The 14832-nt window shown below is 38.0% G+C and overlaps 1 protein-coding gene across 1 annotated transcript in view; it reads left to right on the forward strand.

The window, feature by feature from the left end:
• ARMC4 (armadillo repeat containing 4) overlaps positions 1-14832 on the forward strand; it is a 172279-nt gene that overhangs the window by 22003 nt on the left and 135444 nt on the right. The window contains exon 9 of the mRNA XM_012654869.1: positions 2363-2507. Within this exon, the coding sequence (XP_012510323.1) occupies positions 2363-2507 (145 nt within the window). The remainder of the gene's footprint in view (positions 1-2362; positions 2508-14832) is intronic.

Here is a 14832-nt window from a genome sequence, read left to right on the forward strand (position 1 = left end):
TAGCTAGTGATGTTGAACTGATGGCTAGTGATGTCAAACATCTTTTCATGAACTTACTGCTATTCACACATTTTCAATTTTCTAGAACAAAATTGTATAGAATTGGTGTTAGTTCTAGGTTTTGTATAATTCTGCAATGACACCATCTGGGCTTGGAAATTTCTGTTTTGAGTCTTAAAATTATGAATTGAATTACATTCAGAGTTGTAGAGTGGTTCAAAATGATCTGTTCCATATTGAGGAAGTTGTGTCAGTTTGTACTTTTAAAAGGATTGGTCCATTTTATCTAAGTTGTCAAATTTATGTATGTACAGTTGTTCTTTGGTTTTCTTTATTGTCCTTTTGTTATCTGCAAGATCTGTAGTGACATATGTCATGTTTCATTCCTGATATTGGTCATTTGTGTCTTTTTTTATGTGTGTGGGGGTCAATCTTGGTAAAGGTTTGTCAATTATATTGGTCTTTTCAAGAAGGGGCTTTTGAAAAATTCATTTTTAGGAACTTTTTCTGCTTTCAATTTTATTGATTTCTGCTCTTATCTTTATTATTCCTCTTCCTCTGTTTGCTTTGGATTTATTTTGCTTTTCTTTTTTAAAATTAGTTCCTAGTTTCTTTAGGTTACTGAATTGAGACTTTTCTAATGTGAGCATTTAGCGCTATATATGTCTGCACTGCTCTAGCTGAGTACAAGTACAAATTTTGATATGTTGCATTTTCATTTGCATTCAGTTCAATGCATTTTCATTCCCCTTGAGACTTTCTCTTTGACTCTTTGATTATTTAGAAGTGCGTTGTTTAGTTTCCAGGTGTTTAGAGATTTTCCTGTTACGTTTCTCTTCTTGATTTTTAGTTTGATTCCATTGTGATCATTGAACATACGCTGTATAATTTCAATTCTTTTCAAGTTGTTGTTTTGTGTGGATCAGCATATCTTGGTAGAGGTTCTTTGGGTGCTTGAAAAGGTGTTTATGTGTTCTGCTGCTGTTGGCTGGAGTCCCCTACACATGTGGATTAAATCCTGTTGTTTGATGGTGTTGATTTCTTCTATATCCTTGCTTATTTTCTTTCTAGTTATTCTAGCAATTGTTGAGGGGGGCCGTTGAAGTCTTTGACTATAATCGTAGATTTTTTTCTATTTCCCTTTTTAGTTCCGTTTTTGCTTCACGTATTTTGCAGCTCTGTTGTTTGGTGTACATATATTAAGGATTGCTATGTCTCCCTGGTGGATTAACCTTTTATTGTTAAGTAATGTCCCCTGTATCCCGGGTAATTTGGTGATTTTCTTTTTTTCTGAAGTTTCTTTAATCTGATATTAATACAGCCACTTTTGCTTTCTTTTGATTAATGTTTGTATGATATATCTTTTTTCCTCCTTTTGCTTTCAGGCTACTCATATCCTTATATTGGAATTGAGTTTCTTGGAGATGATATATATAGTTGGCTTCTTTTTTCTTGTTTTTAATCCACTAACTCAAACTTGGTCTCTTAATGGGTGTATTTAGATAATTTACCTTTAATGTCATTACTGACATGTTAGGGCTAAGTCTGCCATTTTATGTAGTTTTCTGTTTGTCCCTTCAGTTTTTCATTTTTCTGTTTTCTTTTTCCTGTCTGTCTGTGGAAGTCCACTGTCTAGAAGTCCATTGGTGTTTGCTCCAGGTATTATATTATATATATGTGACTTATTACAGTTTACTAGTGTTGACTTTTGCCAATTTGAATGAAGTACAGAAACCTTATCTTCTTTTATGTTCCTTTATCCTCCCCCATTTACAATATAATTGTATTAAATATTTCCTCTATGTACATTGAGAAGCACATTATGGAGTGTCATAATTTTTGCTTCAACCATCAAGCATGATTTATCTGTTTTTTTGTTCTTTTCATTGCTCTTTTTTCCTCCCTGATGTTCCAGAATCCTTTCATAATTTCTTTTCTATTTATATAATTTCTTAAAGCCATTCTTTTAGGGTAGGTCTATTGGTGACAAATTCTCAGTTTTCCTTCACCTGAGAATGTCTTGATTTCTCCCTATTCCTAAAGGATATTTGGATATTTTTGCTTGGTATAGAATTCTGGATTTCCCCCCCGCCCCGTACTTGAGGGGGTTGGCCTTCACAGTATCTGATGAGAAGTTGCTGTTATTTGAATTATTTTTCCCTTATAGATAATACATCATTTTTTCCAGCTGCTTTGAAGATTTTTATTATACATATAAGCTACATCTCTGTGCTATAGCTTGTATGTATATAAGGGCTGTCCGGAAAGTATCCAGCCATTGTTAATATAACTTCTCACATTACATGGCTGGATACTTTCCAGACAGCCCTCATACATTCACTGTTGTTGTTATTATTCTTAGCAAAAGTGTTGAAAGGATTGAGGAAATTAGTGACAGCTCCTCAGAGAGTGAGGAAAATGAAGAAACACCTGAACATCGTCAGGAAGCAAATGCAGATCTGCCATCGGAATATTGGCAAATTCAGAAGCTGGTGAAATATTTAAAGGTAAGAAAGACTTTTTTTGCTATGTTTGCAATGTTCATTTTAAATACTTTCCCATAAATATATATTCTGCTTCCAAGTTTACTATATGTTTCTTTCAAAGAAGGGTAGTAAGCATTCCTGTTGTTAAAGTGTGTACAGGGGAAGGTCTTATTTCCCTGAGGATGCAAAATTAGTCCTCATAGAACAGTCAGGCTGCCTGGTACCAGCCTTCTCTCTTGGCTGGGGAGTGGGCCTGGGCAAGACAGACACCAGATATTGTGACTTGCCATCATTTTATGATTTGCAGTATGGTGTGATAGAAAGAGCATGGATTTTTGAAGCTGGACTTAGGTAAAATTTTTGGCTGTATCTCTTATTCTCAATGTAGCTATTGAAAAGTTATGGTTTGGAGGCTTAGTTTTCTGAATCCATGGAATGAAAGTAATGATACTGTTGTATAGGATTATTTTAAGATGTGAGAAAACACATTTGAAACATGTAGTGTGGTATCTGATATGTTGTAGGCATTTCTAATATGTATTCAGCCATTTCTGTTTCTGTCTTAAGTCAGATAACATGTATGAAAATATTTTACATGATAACTGGCCCATATAATGTGTTTAAGTCCTTGAATTGGGGGTAGGGCAAGGAAAATGTCTTGCCAAATCCCAGATTAATATTCGTTTCTGATATCAGATGGCAGATATTGATGATATCCAGGCCTTGTTGAAAGCCGAAGTCCAGAAGTACCTGCGAAAAAAGCATTTTGACTCTTGTTTTCCTCTTGCTTTTCCATGGCTGTTCAAATCAACCAAGGGCATTTGCTAGTGGCTTTGCATATTTAAAGGTATTTATGTGAGTGCTTAAGGTTACTCTTCCATGCTTTTGAGGTGACCTCAAGGTAGCATGTGAAATAGCCTGAATACACATTTCTGTGAATTAGACATAGGCCCTCTGCACAGGCACAGTCTTGTAGACACTAAAGTGCTGACGATGCTTGTCCTGCAAGGAAAACATGCTCCCTTCCTCTAATGGACATGACATTAATCGGAATTCCCAGCATTTCTCAGAAAAAAATAATGTTTTCCTGAATCCCAAGAAAAATTGGGAAATGGGAAAAAGTATTCTAATTCTCCTTTGAGAAATAAATATTGATAATCATCACAGATACGTTACTATTAATAATTCAATGGATTCCACTGGCATTGTGGAAAACAAGAGCAGAAAATGCTGGTGGCAGAGTTGAAGGTAAAGGTGGGCATTTCTGGGCACCAAGATGGGAACAAGCAGGAGAAAAGTGGACACAATCTGATCAGCCAGCCTTTATTTATAGCTCTTGCTATGCTATAAATGTGTGTCTGCTGCTATTGGTCAGCCATTCTTTCAAAAATAAATATTAATGAGTTTATATGCATAGTATACTTTATACAAATCCTATTAGTGGTGATCCAAGAAATAAGAAATTTTGCAAGTATATTAAGTCCTTACATTTGAAATTTATACCTGTGATTATAATTTCGACATGTGATTTATGTAGGCTTGTCAAGCTTGCTAGGAAATCTGAATGTCACATTACTTGGATATACCCAATAATGTCTGTGGGCATTTATCAGTGTTTGTATATTCACTATATGATCTATCATTTGTTCTTTGTGAGTAATAGAAGAAATGCAAAGAGAAGAAAATGCGAACGTGGGTTGTATAACCCTCCATCATGAAACCAGTAACTGATTTAAATCTGAATTAGTAAAAGTATAGATTTCAATGGCCAAACCAAAATCAAGCAAAACAGGTAAAATATTTTTATATTTATTCCTGACTTCAAAATCTATTACAAACCTATATTAATCAAAACAGAATGGTAATGGCACAAAAACAGACACATTAACTCATGAAACAGAATAGAGAGCCCAGAAATAAACACAAGCATTTAAAGTCAATTGATTTTTGACAAAGGAGCCAAGAACACACAATGGAGAAAGGGTAAACTCTTCGATAAATGGTGCCGGGAAAACTGAATGTCCACATGCAAAAGAATGAAGTTGGATACTTATCTCACACCATATGCAAAAATCAACTCAAAATGGATTAAAGACTTAAACATAAGACCTGAAACTATAAAACTACTAGAAGAAAACCTAGGGGAAATGCTCCAGGACATTGGTCTGGGCAGAGATTTTTTGGATATGACTCCAAAAGCACAGGCAAGAAAAAGCAAAAAGAAACAAATGAGATGACACCAAACTCAAAATCTTCTGCACAGCAAAGGAAACAACTAATAGAGTGAAGAGGACAACCCAGGGATTGAGAGAAAATATTTGCAAGCCATACATCTGATAAGGGGGCTAATATCCAAAATATACAAGGAACTCAAACAACCCAATAGCAAGAAAACAAAGAACCGGATTTAAAAATGGGCAAGGGACTTAAGTGCACATTTTTCAAAAGAAGACATACAAATGGCCAACGGGTATATGAGAAAATGCTTATCATCACTAATCATCAGAGAAATGCCAATTAAAACCGCAGTGAAATATCACCTCACACCTGTTAGAATGACTATTATCAAAAAGTTGAAAAATAGTATTGGAAAGGGTATGAAAAAGGGAACCCTGTGCATGGTTGATGGGAATGTAAGCTAATACAGTCACTAGAGAAAACAGTATGGAGGTTCCTCAGAAAACTAAAAATAGAACAACCATATGATCCAGCAATCCTGCTTCTGGGTGTATATCCAATACTCCCATGTTTGCTGTAGCGCTATTCACAATAGCTGAGATTACAATAGCAATCTGGGTGTCCATCACTGGGTGAATGGAGAAAGGAAATGTGGTATATATACATAATGGAATAATATTCAGCCTTAAAAAAGGAAATTCTGTCATTTGCGACACAGGTGACCCTTGAGGATGTTATGTGAAATAAGCCAGGCACACAAAGACAAGTACTGCTTGTATGACTTATATTTGGAATCTGAAAAAGTTGAACTCATAGAAGTGGAGTAGAATGGTGGTTCCCAGAGGCTGGGGGAGGGGAGTGGGTGGAGAGAGAAGAGGTATTGATCATAGGGCACGAAATTCCAGTTGCATAAGAGGAGTGAGCTTTAGCCATATATTGCACAGAATGTGACTGTGATAATAATGTATTTTTCAAAATTGCTAAAAGAGATTTTAAGAGTTTTCACCAAACAAACAAAAAAATAGTATGTGAAGTGATGGATTTGTTAATTAGCTTGATTTAATCATTTCACAATGTAACCATATATCAAAACATCACATTGTGCCCCATTAATATATAATATATACAATTATTCTTTGTCAATAAAAAATAAAATAAATAAATAATATAAAATATGTTCGTATTTAAAAGAGGACATGAGCTTGTATGAAGGAAACTCAAATGTTAAACTTGGTGATCCTTTTGGAACGTTCTTAATGATTTGACCAACATCAATGCAAAATGAAAAATATTTTTTTTTAATCTGGATTATTTGTCATGAAACAAACATCGAGACTATTGGATAGGACAATTAATGTTTTGCGTGTTTTAAAATTTCATCTCAAGAATATTTTATAGGTATTAATTACTATTATATCATCATTCCATTTTTAAAATGGCTCTTATTTATAATTTATTTTGTGTTAACATTCCCTACATTTAGTGTTTCCTATTATGAAATGTCTTTGTCAGGTGGAGATCATTTTTACATGTCATTGAAATATGTCATTGTCTCACGTATTCTGGCTCATAATAATAATAAACCATTATATAGTTTTTTTTTACAGAAAATCTCTGAAATTTATAGCATAACTCTACCACGCAAAAAACGATCACTGTTTATTAGTATGGAAATGATTCACTTTTATTTTGGTCACTCATTATTATTTAAAAACGTGAATAAAATGTTAGGGAAAAACACAAAATAAATTAGAATTTTAGGAATTCCTGAAAATTCCTAGGAATTCTGATTTCGTATTTCTGAATCTCAAAAACTAGTATCTGTGAAGAATTTGAAAACACGAGCAAGCAGCACAGGCTGGATTCAGGCCACATGCACCCCCGGGCAAGCGTCTTTGTGGACAGACTGCGCAGTTCAACACCGCAGCCCAGCCTGGCGTTGAGCAGCAGCAACGCCCAGCCTCAGGACATCAGGACACCTTCCCAGGTGCCTCCTTTACTGAACCACAGAGCCGCCCGTGATCACCTCTCCCCAACTCTTAAAAGTATGTCGAACACTGGTGCAGAAAACTTTGCCTCCTACTTACTACCCTCTCTGAGCTGGGCAGCTCGAGCCACAGACGGGGCCGTCGGGGCCCAGACATGGCCTTTTGGAAGAATTAGAAGAGCTCTTGATGTTTTCCCAAAGAGCCCTGGTCCATTATCTTCATTTCTTTAGTAAAAGGAAGCAGAGAGGCAAAGTGGCAGAAACCTAAGGTGGGCCGAGAGGTGGAATAATGGAACAGCCAGAAGCCTGCTCTGTGATGCCGGCAAGACCGCAGTTGAGTTGGAATTCTGCCACCGACCCACTCAGTGGCCTTGGGTGAGTCAGGCAACCCCTCTAAGCTCCAGTTTCCTCACTGGTGAAGATGGAAAAATAAAAGTTCTCGTATGTTCGGATTATTATGAATATTAAATGAAATATAACACATGGAAAGTGCTTAGCGCAAAGTACTCGGTAACCGTTGGCAATAATTATTTCTAGTGCTTATTATTATTATAGAAAACGTGTGGTGCGGAGTCCTGCTGACTTGGACAGGTGGCCTCGACTTTCGCTTTCAGTTGTCTAGCAACCAATAAAAGGGGGGAAACACAGTGAGTTAATACAGGGAGGGAAAAACTCTCACCATCCTAAAATAAAAATAAACCGGTTGCCAGTGAGTATAACTGATCCTGGTGCTAAGAGCAGAAAGAATTTTCTCCCTTAGGATTTAATGGGGCAGACACAGAGCGAGGGGTGAATGGCCTCCCCGTGAACATGGCAAAGACGGTTTCGCATAATAGCCTAATTATTGGGTAACTACCTTGAGCTTTTCAGCTATTTAGGATGTCTATGTGGTATCAGGCCAAAGAGGGATGCCCTATGTCTATCCCAGAACAGCTAAGAAAAACATTTATTGATGAAGTGCTACTTAAGCTTGCACAAGTTATTCATCAATAAATCATGTGCAAATGTGATACTTTTGGCCAGACAGTAAATTGCTTGGAATTCTTATAGTTCCCACAGGTAAATATTCTTAACATAGCCAATAAAAGAAAAAGTATATCTACAAATGATTTAAAGGTTTTTGACACAGATAAATGTTTTATATGGAGACACAAAAGGATATTAAAAGTCTATGAAATGCAGAGTTGAATGTCTCTAGATAATCTCAAAATAAATACACCTGACATTTTAATTTGTAAAATTATGGCTTAAATGTAGACTTTAACTAGAAGAGAAATGTTAATGTTGTCCTGATTTTCTATTTATTATTTTCCAAGTAGAGCAATGTCTGTGATTGTTGAAAAAAAGGGAAGAACCCCGTAAAAACCAAAAAGGCAAAAAAACAACCCCTAATAATCAACCCGAACCAAGAACCCAAAACCTGGCAAAAAAAGGAAACGAAGTTAAAATTAAATAATTGCCCTTGAAAAAAGGTCAATTCAAACTGCAAAGTTTAAAAAAGCAAAAGGTCCTTCCCTCCGGAATTTTAAAAAAAACTAAATGGTAAAATAAACAAACCAACTAACGCAATTTGAACCAACAAACCTCCAAACTCCTTTCCCCCCCAAAACCCAACAACCCAAAACAAAAATCCAAAAGAAACAAAAAAACCCCCTTTTAACCAACCTAACGAAAAAGAAATAAGGTCCGCCCTCCGCCAACCCGAAGGTTCAGGTTGTCTGTCTTATCAGCTACTCCCTGAGTAGAGAGACCACATTAAATTCATTTCTGTATCTAGCAGGGAATCTTGCTAACGAACACGAGCTGCCTCTCTGCTTCTGCCCAAGTGGCGCAGGACGAGTTTCCCAAGAGTGAGGCTTTGCTGTTCTTCACTCTCAGCTCCGCCAGAGCAGTTCTTCCTGCCTCCAAGCCAGTCTTTCCTTCTGCTGTTGACGTTTGCCCACTTCTTTTGCACCCCTCTCCCCTCCCCTCCCTGCTCCCTTTCTCCTTGTAGAGATGCTATTTTATTGCTACATTTGCTAGCTTTATAAGGATGTCATTTTCTCCCCTGGCCAGGACTACTTTAAAATCTTGTAATGATACTGTTCTGCTTTCGATCAATTCTAGCGATTGGAGGAGATGGTTTGTTAATGTTTGTGTTCTACCCTAATCCTGTGAGTCTCTCTAAAAACACAGTGAAGTTTCAGTCATTTCTAAATACAGTATGTGAAGAACCCCTTTGTGGAATAGGAGAAGAATTGTGGGGTATTTTGTTTGTTTGGAAATGTGGATTTATTAGTCACAGTATTATAATATTATAAATTAATACAAATGGGTATTCTTCGGTAAAGTGGGGTAAAATGTAGAAAATCCATAATTATAAGTAGATCTGCATTTTATGCATAATAGGTTAAGTGTCCTTAAACTGAAGAATGAATGAATGAACTCAAGGCTGAACGAAAGCCTGTTGAAATCCATCGCTATGTGGATGGAAGGTGCATTGGGTAAGGAATTTAATACTACAGGATCAGTAAATCCAAGAGAAAAGTTGAGGAGACTAGACTAATGCCGAGAACATGGTTGGTCCGCTCTTGGGTAGTTTGGAGGGAGCTCAGAGGCTGGGTCTAGAATCGTGCTTTCTCTCCCCTGTGGGCGTTTGCAGCCTGGGGCTGTCAGCGGAGGCTAAGATGTCCACACCCTCCTGGCACCAGTTCTAGGCTCAGCCAGAGTAATATTAGCAAGCAAGGTTGAAGGCGTCTGCCCCTACTCTGAATTGCTTCATTCATCTGGTCGTACTCCTGAGTACTTGCTGCAAGGAGAGAAGAATCTGGGTTTATTCCCGGGCCATTTCGCCAGGTGTGTTTCCTCCTGCAGGATGCCTGTTTCTGCACCTGGGGTTCTGATCAGAGTCCGGCTGGGAGAGTGGGGGCGGGATGACGAAAGCATTGATCCAGAAAGATGAGTCCAGCGGCAGGGGGTGTGCCACATAGATCTGAACGGGGAGGGACAGGAGGCCGGTGACAAGGAGGTTGCGCCCGGAGGGAGGACGAGCATCATCACGTGTTCATCCTCTCCCCCCGTCCAGGATGGGTTGGTGAGGGGTAGCCTAATTCGTTTATTGCGTATGATCAAACTCCTAAAACACTGGTGTTGATTTCATGTTTCCTGTAAGCCAGGGAGCTTGCTAGTCATTCTTTTGTTCTGTATCCACGAATTCAGATTTTTTTCAGACCATGAAAAGTGAAGATGCTGGTGGTTCCCCCAGATTAGCAGCAACCAGAACTCTCCCCCAGAGGAACACCCGAAAGACATTCACATCAGAAACACCCCCAGGCTGCAAGCTTCAGAAGAGATTCCCACGGCTCGCTCCCTGGCAGGCTTTGGAGTTCTTTTCTGGAGGGGGAGTCTTGGCAGGGACATTTTTCAGACTTGAAAATCTTTGTTAAAGACTGCTTTTGTGGGGCTCAGTTCCTTAATGATCTACACGAACCGAGTAAACCCTGATTGAAATTCACACGCACACACACCTTAATTGGTTAAAGAGCTCTTCTAAGTGTTATTGGGAGTTATATGATTTTTTTTTCATTGCAGGATTTGATGTACTTTGCAATCAATTACAGTTAATTAAATTCCTTTCCCATTACTCGGGTTTTGGGTATGGAGTGGCAGGTAGTTTAATCCTTGTTTCATTGGTGGAAAAGCTGAGAAATACTTCACCGCAGGCCACACAGAAGGCAGCTGCAGGCTGGGACCGAGTCCAGGGTTCTATCTTTATAGCCCGCTGCCTGGTGGTTCTGTCTCATTGTCAAGAAATTCAGGGTCCAGGCGCCTGCAGAGCTAGCTGTTGTTCCTTCCCACCTTCCCTCTTGCGTGCATTTCTTCCTTTGAGGAAGAGTCCAAATGGGAGAGCACTTCTCATCGAGGAACTCAATACTGTGTTTGGAAGGCAGGACTAGAAGGTGCACGTTTGCTAGGTTTTCACTTAAAGAGCTTGAGAAGACTGTGAAGGCGCAGAGTTATTCTCATTAAAAAGAGTCTGTCAAAACTGGAAAACGATGGTCACTGTTTATGCACCCAAATCAACCTCGGTAGTTAGAAAGGAAAATTAGTCCAACTTTCTGGGGAAACATTCTTCGAGTTAATGCATGTCTTGCTCCATTGATGTGGGTTGACTTTCATAAAAAGTCTCCGTGACAAAATGAGTAGGAAGAGTTTTGTGACTTAAAAAAAAAATCTGGGCCGGGCGCGGTGGCTCACACCTGTAATCTTAGCACTCTGGGAGGCCGAGGCGGGCGGATCGCTCAAGGTCAGGAGTTCGAGACCAGCCTGAGCAAGAGCGAGACCCCATCTCTACTAAAAATAGAAAGAAATGATCTGGACAACTAAAAATATATATATAGAAAAAATTAGCCGGGCATGGTGGCACATGCCTGTAGTCCCAGCTACTCGGGAGGCTGAGGCAGGAGGATCGCTTGAGCCCAGGAGTTTGAGGTTGCTGTGAGCTAGGCTGACGCCACGGCACTCTAGCCAGAGCAACAGAGCCAGACTCTGTCTCAAAAAAAAAAAAAAAAAAAAATCTACCTGTTTGAAATCATAAGATATTTAAATTCCATTAGCTAACAAAATTTCTACTCAGTAGAGCCTGCATGTATGTTTTCGTAGGTATCATAGTGTAAAAAGTAAATGCATTTTAAGTACTTGGATTACTTGAAATGTGTGTTACTTGTAAGTTTATGCTGCCCACAGAAGAATTAGTCCTCTTTTATTTTTATTACAAAAGAGATGGTGGAGAGGTTCCTCATTTCCAAAGGGGACTCTGTACCCCACAAATAAAATAATAACTTTTAAAGTTTTTGAGCTTTAAACTCCCCTTGCCTGTTAACTGTCATAAATAAATAAATGTAGAGAAACCACAGAGTAAAGGCAATTCGATGAGTATAATACAACACTACTAACTCAGCAGTTGATCCCACCACTAGCTAGCATTGTTCTACCACACCAAGTTAACTGAAAAATGACCCGGCTAGGGCATAAGTATATGATGCACATGGCCATTAATTATACATAAGATTTTTGATGGGAATGAATTGTGATATCTAAAGCAGTTTTATATAGAAAACTTTTGGGGGGATATTTTGCCCCACATATTTGCAGCAACACTTATTTTTTGTTTCTCAAAGTATGCCTTTCCCCCCAAATTTATTTGAGAAATCTAAATAGATCAGAGAAAAGTAGCACTGGCTACTTCCCCGTTTCCATAAGGTGCTAGGCTGCTTTGCTTTTCGTTTGAAAAACACATGCTCCTGTCTTGTTACAGGAGTTTGCATGCTGAAGAATTTCTAAATATATGAGTTAAGGAGTGGGTAAGAGGGGCCAGCTCTGGTATAAATGATCTTTCATTTTACATCTGTCTGTGAGTCTACAGACAGGTAATCATTATGAGAAATTGCATATATGTAGGAAAAATATGTCCTTCTTTGGTCCATTACCTGCCGGAGGGCTGGGGCTGTTTCCCAGCGCTGCTGTGGCTGTCTGGTGTGGCCTGCAGGGTCTCTGTGACACGCGGAAGCACATGTTGCCCTTGTCGTCTTTCCCTTACTTCCTTCTATGCTGAAAATCTTAAAATATTATACAAAGAGTACACTAATATATGCTTGTTGTAAAAATTTGAGCTGTGCGAAATAATTAAAAGTCCTATTCCAGGATCGGGTGCGGTGGCTCACGTCTATAAAACCCTAGCATTGTGGGAAGCTGAGGCAGGAGAATTGCTTGAGCTCAGGAGTTCGAGACCAGCCTGAGCAAGAGCGAGATCCCGTCTCTACTAAAAATAGAAAAGTTAGCCAGGTGTGGTGGTGCACACCTGTAGTCCCAGCATCTCAGCTACTTGGGAGGCTGAGGCAGGGGAATCACTTGAGCCCAGGAGCTGGAGGTTGCAGTGAGCTGTGATGATGCCACTGCACTCTAGCCAGGGCAATAGAAGGAGACCCTGTCTCAAAAAAACAAACAAACAAAAAAAGTCGCCTTCCAGATATTTCTCTATGTACGTATACATACATAATTTGTATACATAAATGAAATGGAATCATATTATTTCTTATTCTATGTTTCTTTCTTTATATTTAATATTATGTCTTGGTGATTGTTCCTATAAGCCTCAGTCCTTTTAATTAGTACATAGTATTCCATTATAGGGATATATCATTAATTTATGTAACAGTTCCCTTACTGATAACCTTTTAGCTTGTCTTTCGATCAATTTTTGTTACTATAAACCATACTGCAGCAAATATTTTTACATATTCTTTGGATATGTACAGTATTTCTGTAGGATGGATTCTTTGAAATGGAATGACTTGGGTAGAAGAGAAATGCATGTTTAAGTTTTTGATAGCTCTGTTGTGAGTTCTCATTCAATGGGTATAAAGTTTCATTTATGCAAGATGAGTAAGTTCTAGAGATCTGCTATACGATATAATGCTTATAGCTAACAGTATGTATCAGGCACTTACACAGTTAAGAGGTAGGTCTCCTATTACGTGATCTTACCACAAAAAAGGCAGGGGTAAAGGACATTTTTGTAGGCGATGGCTATGTTTATTACCTTGATGTGGTAATGGTTTCACAGGTGTATGCATATGTCCAAACTCATCAAACTGTATGCATGAAATAGGTGCAGTTTTTATATATCAATTATACCTCAATAATGTTGTTTAAAACAAAGAGAGAAATACATGCATACTAAAGTTTGACAAGCCTTGCATTAAAATTTCTTAAATTTAGAGAGACATAATGAATAGTAATAAACCAAACAAATTTGTTTTTATAAAAAATATTCTGATAGTTCCTTACAGAAAGGAAATGTCAGTTTATGCTCTACCAGTAATATATCAATGGTTTTCAACCTTGAAACAGAGTGAAATCAGTCAGGGCTTTTTAAAACAAAAACAAACATACAAATAAACAGAAGACTCTGAGCCCAGGTTCCTTTCGGGGAAGTTTTGAATGAATTGGTCTGGGATGGAATGTAGGCATTGATAGTCTTTAAAATCTCCCTGTGGTATTGAAATTGTTCATCTAGGATTGAAATCCATTGTTACCAATCCTCACCGATTTGTAGTTTCTAAAACACTGATATAAAGGAAAAAAAAAAAACGTATCTTGTTTGAATTTGCATATTTCTGATTACTAGTGAGGTTGATACATTTTTTTTCATCTGTCAAATAGCCATTGCATTGTATCCTTTGGCTACTTTTCTGTGTGGATGTTTGTCTTTTTATTCTTGATGATGCAGATTAATCTTTTGGCTGTTATATTAATTCCAGATATTTACTCTTAGTTTGTCACAGCTTTACTCTTTTGTACATTAACAAATATCAACTATTTCTTCATGGCTTATGGGTTTCATGTCTTAGGAACTAGGAAGGTTTTTCTGAAGCCATTTCAAGAGAACAGAATTATTTTCTTATTTCCTTCTGGTAGTTTTATAGGTTTTTTTTAAATTTTCAAATCTTTATCTGGAATTCACTTTATGTATAGTGTATGGTCAGCACCTAACTTTACCTTTTTTCCTGTAGATGGAGAGTCAGTTGTATCAACACAGATTCCTGGCTCATCCACTCTTCCCTCCAATGATCTGGGATGCTACCTTTATCAAATTCTGTAATCTCACATGTCAGAGTTTTGTTTCTGGATCTTTCTTTGTTGCATTGATTTATGGAAATGTTCCCATGCTGTTTTAATTACCATAACTTTGGTATTTATTGTTTGGAAGACCAGATAGGTGTCTTAAATTTTTTTTTTAACTGGGCGGGCATAGTGTCTCACGCCTTTAACCCCAGCACTTTGGGAGGCTGAGATAGGAGGATCACTTGAGGCCAGGAGTTCATGACTAGCTGGGGCAACATAGTGAGACCCCCATCTCTAAAAAAAAAAAAAATTAGCCAAGCATGGTGACACATGACTATAGTCCGAGATACTTGGGAGGCTGAGGCAGGAGGATCTCTTGAGACCAGCAGTTTGAGGCTGCAGTGATCTATTATCATGCTACTGTATACTCTAGCCTGGGCAACAGAAAAAGACCTCATCTCAAAAACAACAGCAAAAAAAATTTTTAAACTTTTTTGGTGAATTTTCCATTCCAGATCATCTTTAGAAGAAGATGAAATTAAAAACAAAATTCAAAAGTTCTGTTGGCATTTTGGT

Source organism: Propithecus coquereli, unplaced genomic scaffold, assembly GCF_000956105.1.
Source record: "Propithecus coquereli isolate 6110/MARCELLA unplaced genomic scaffold, Pcoq_1.0 Scaffold45, whole genome shotgun sequence".
In the NCBI taxonomy this organism is placed as follows: domain Eukaryota; kingdom Metazoa; phylum Chordata; class Mammalia; order Primates; family Indriidae; genus Propithecus; species Propithecus coquereli.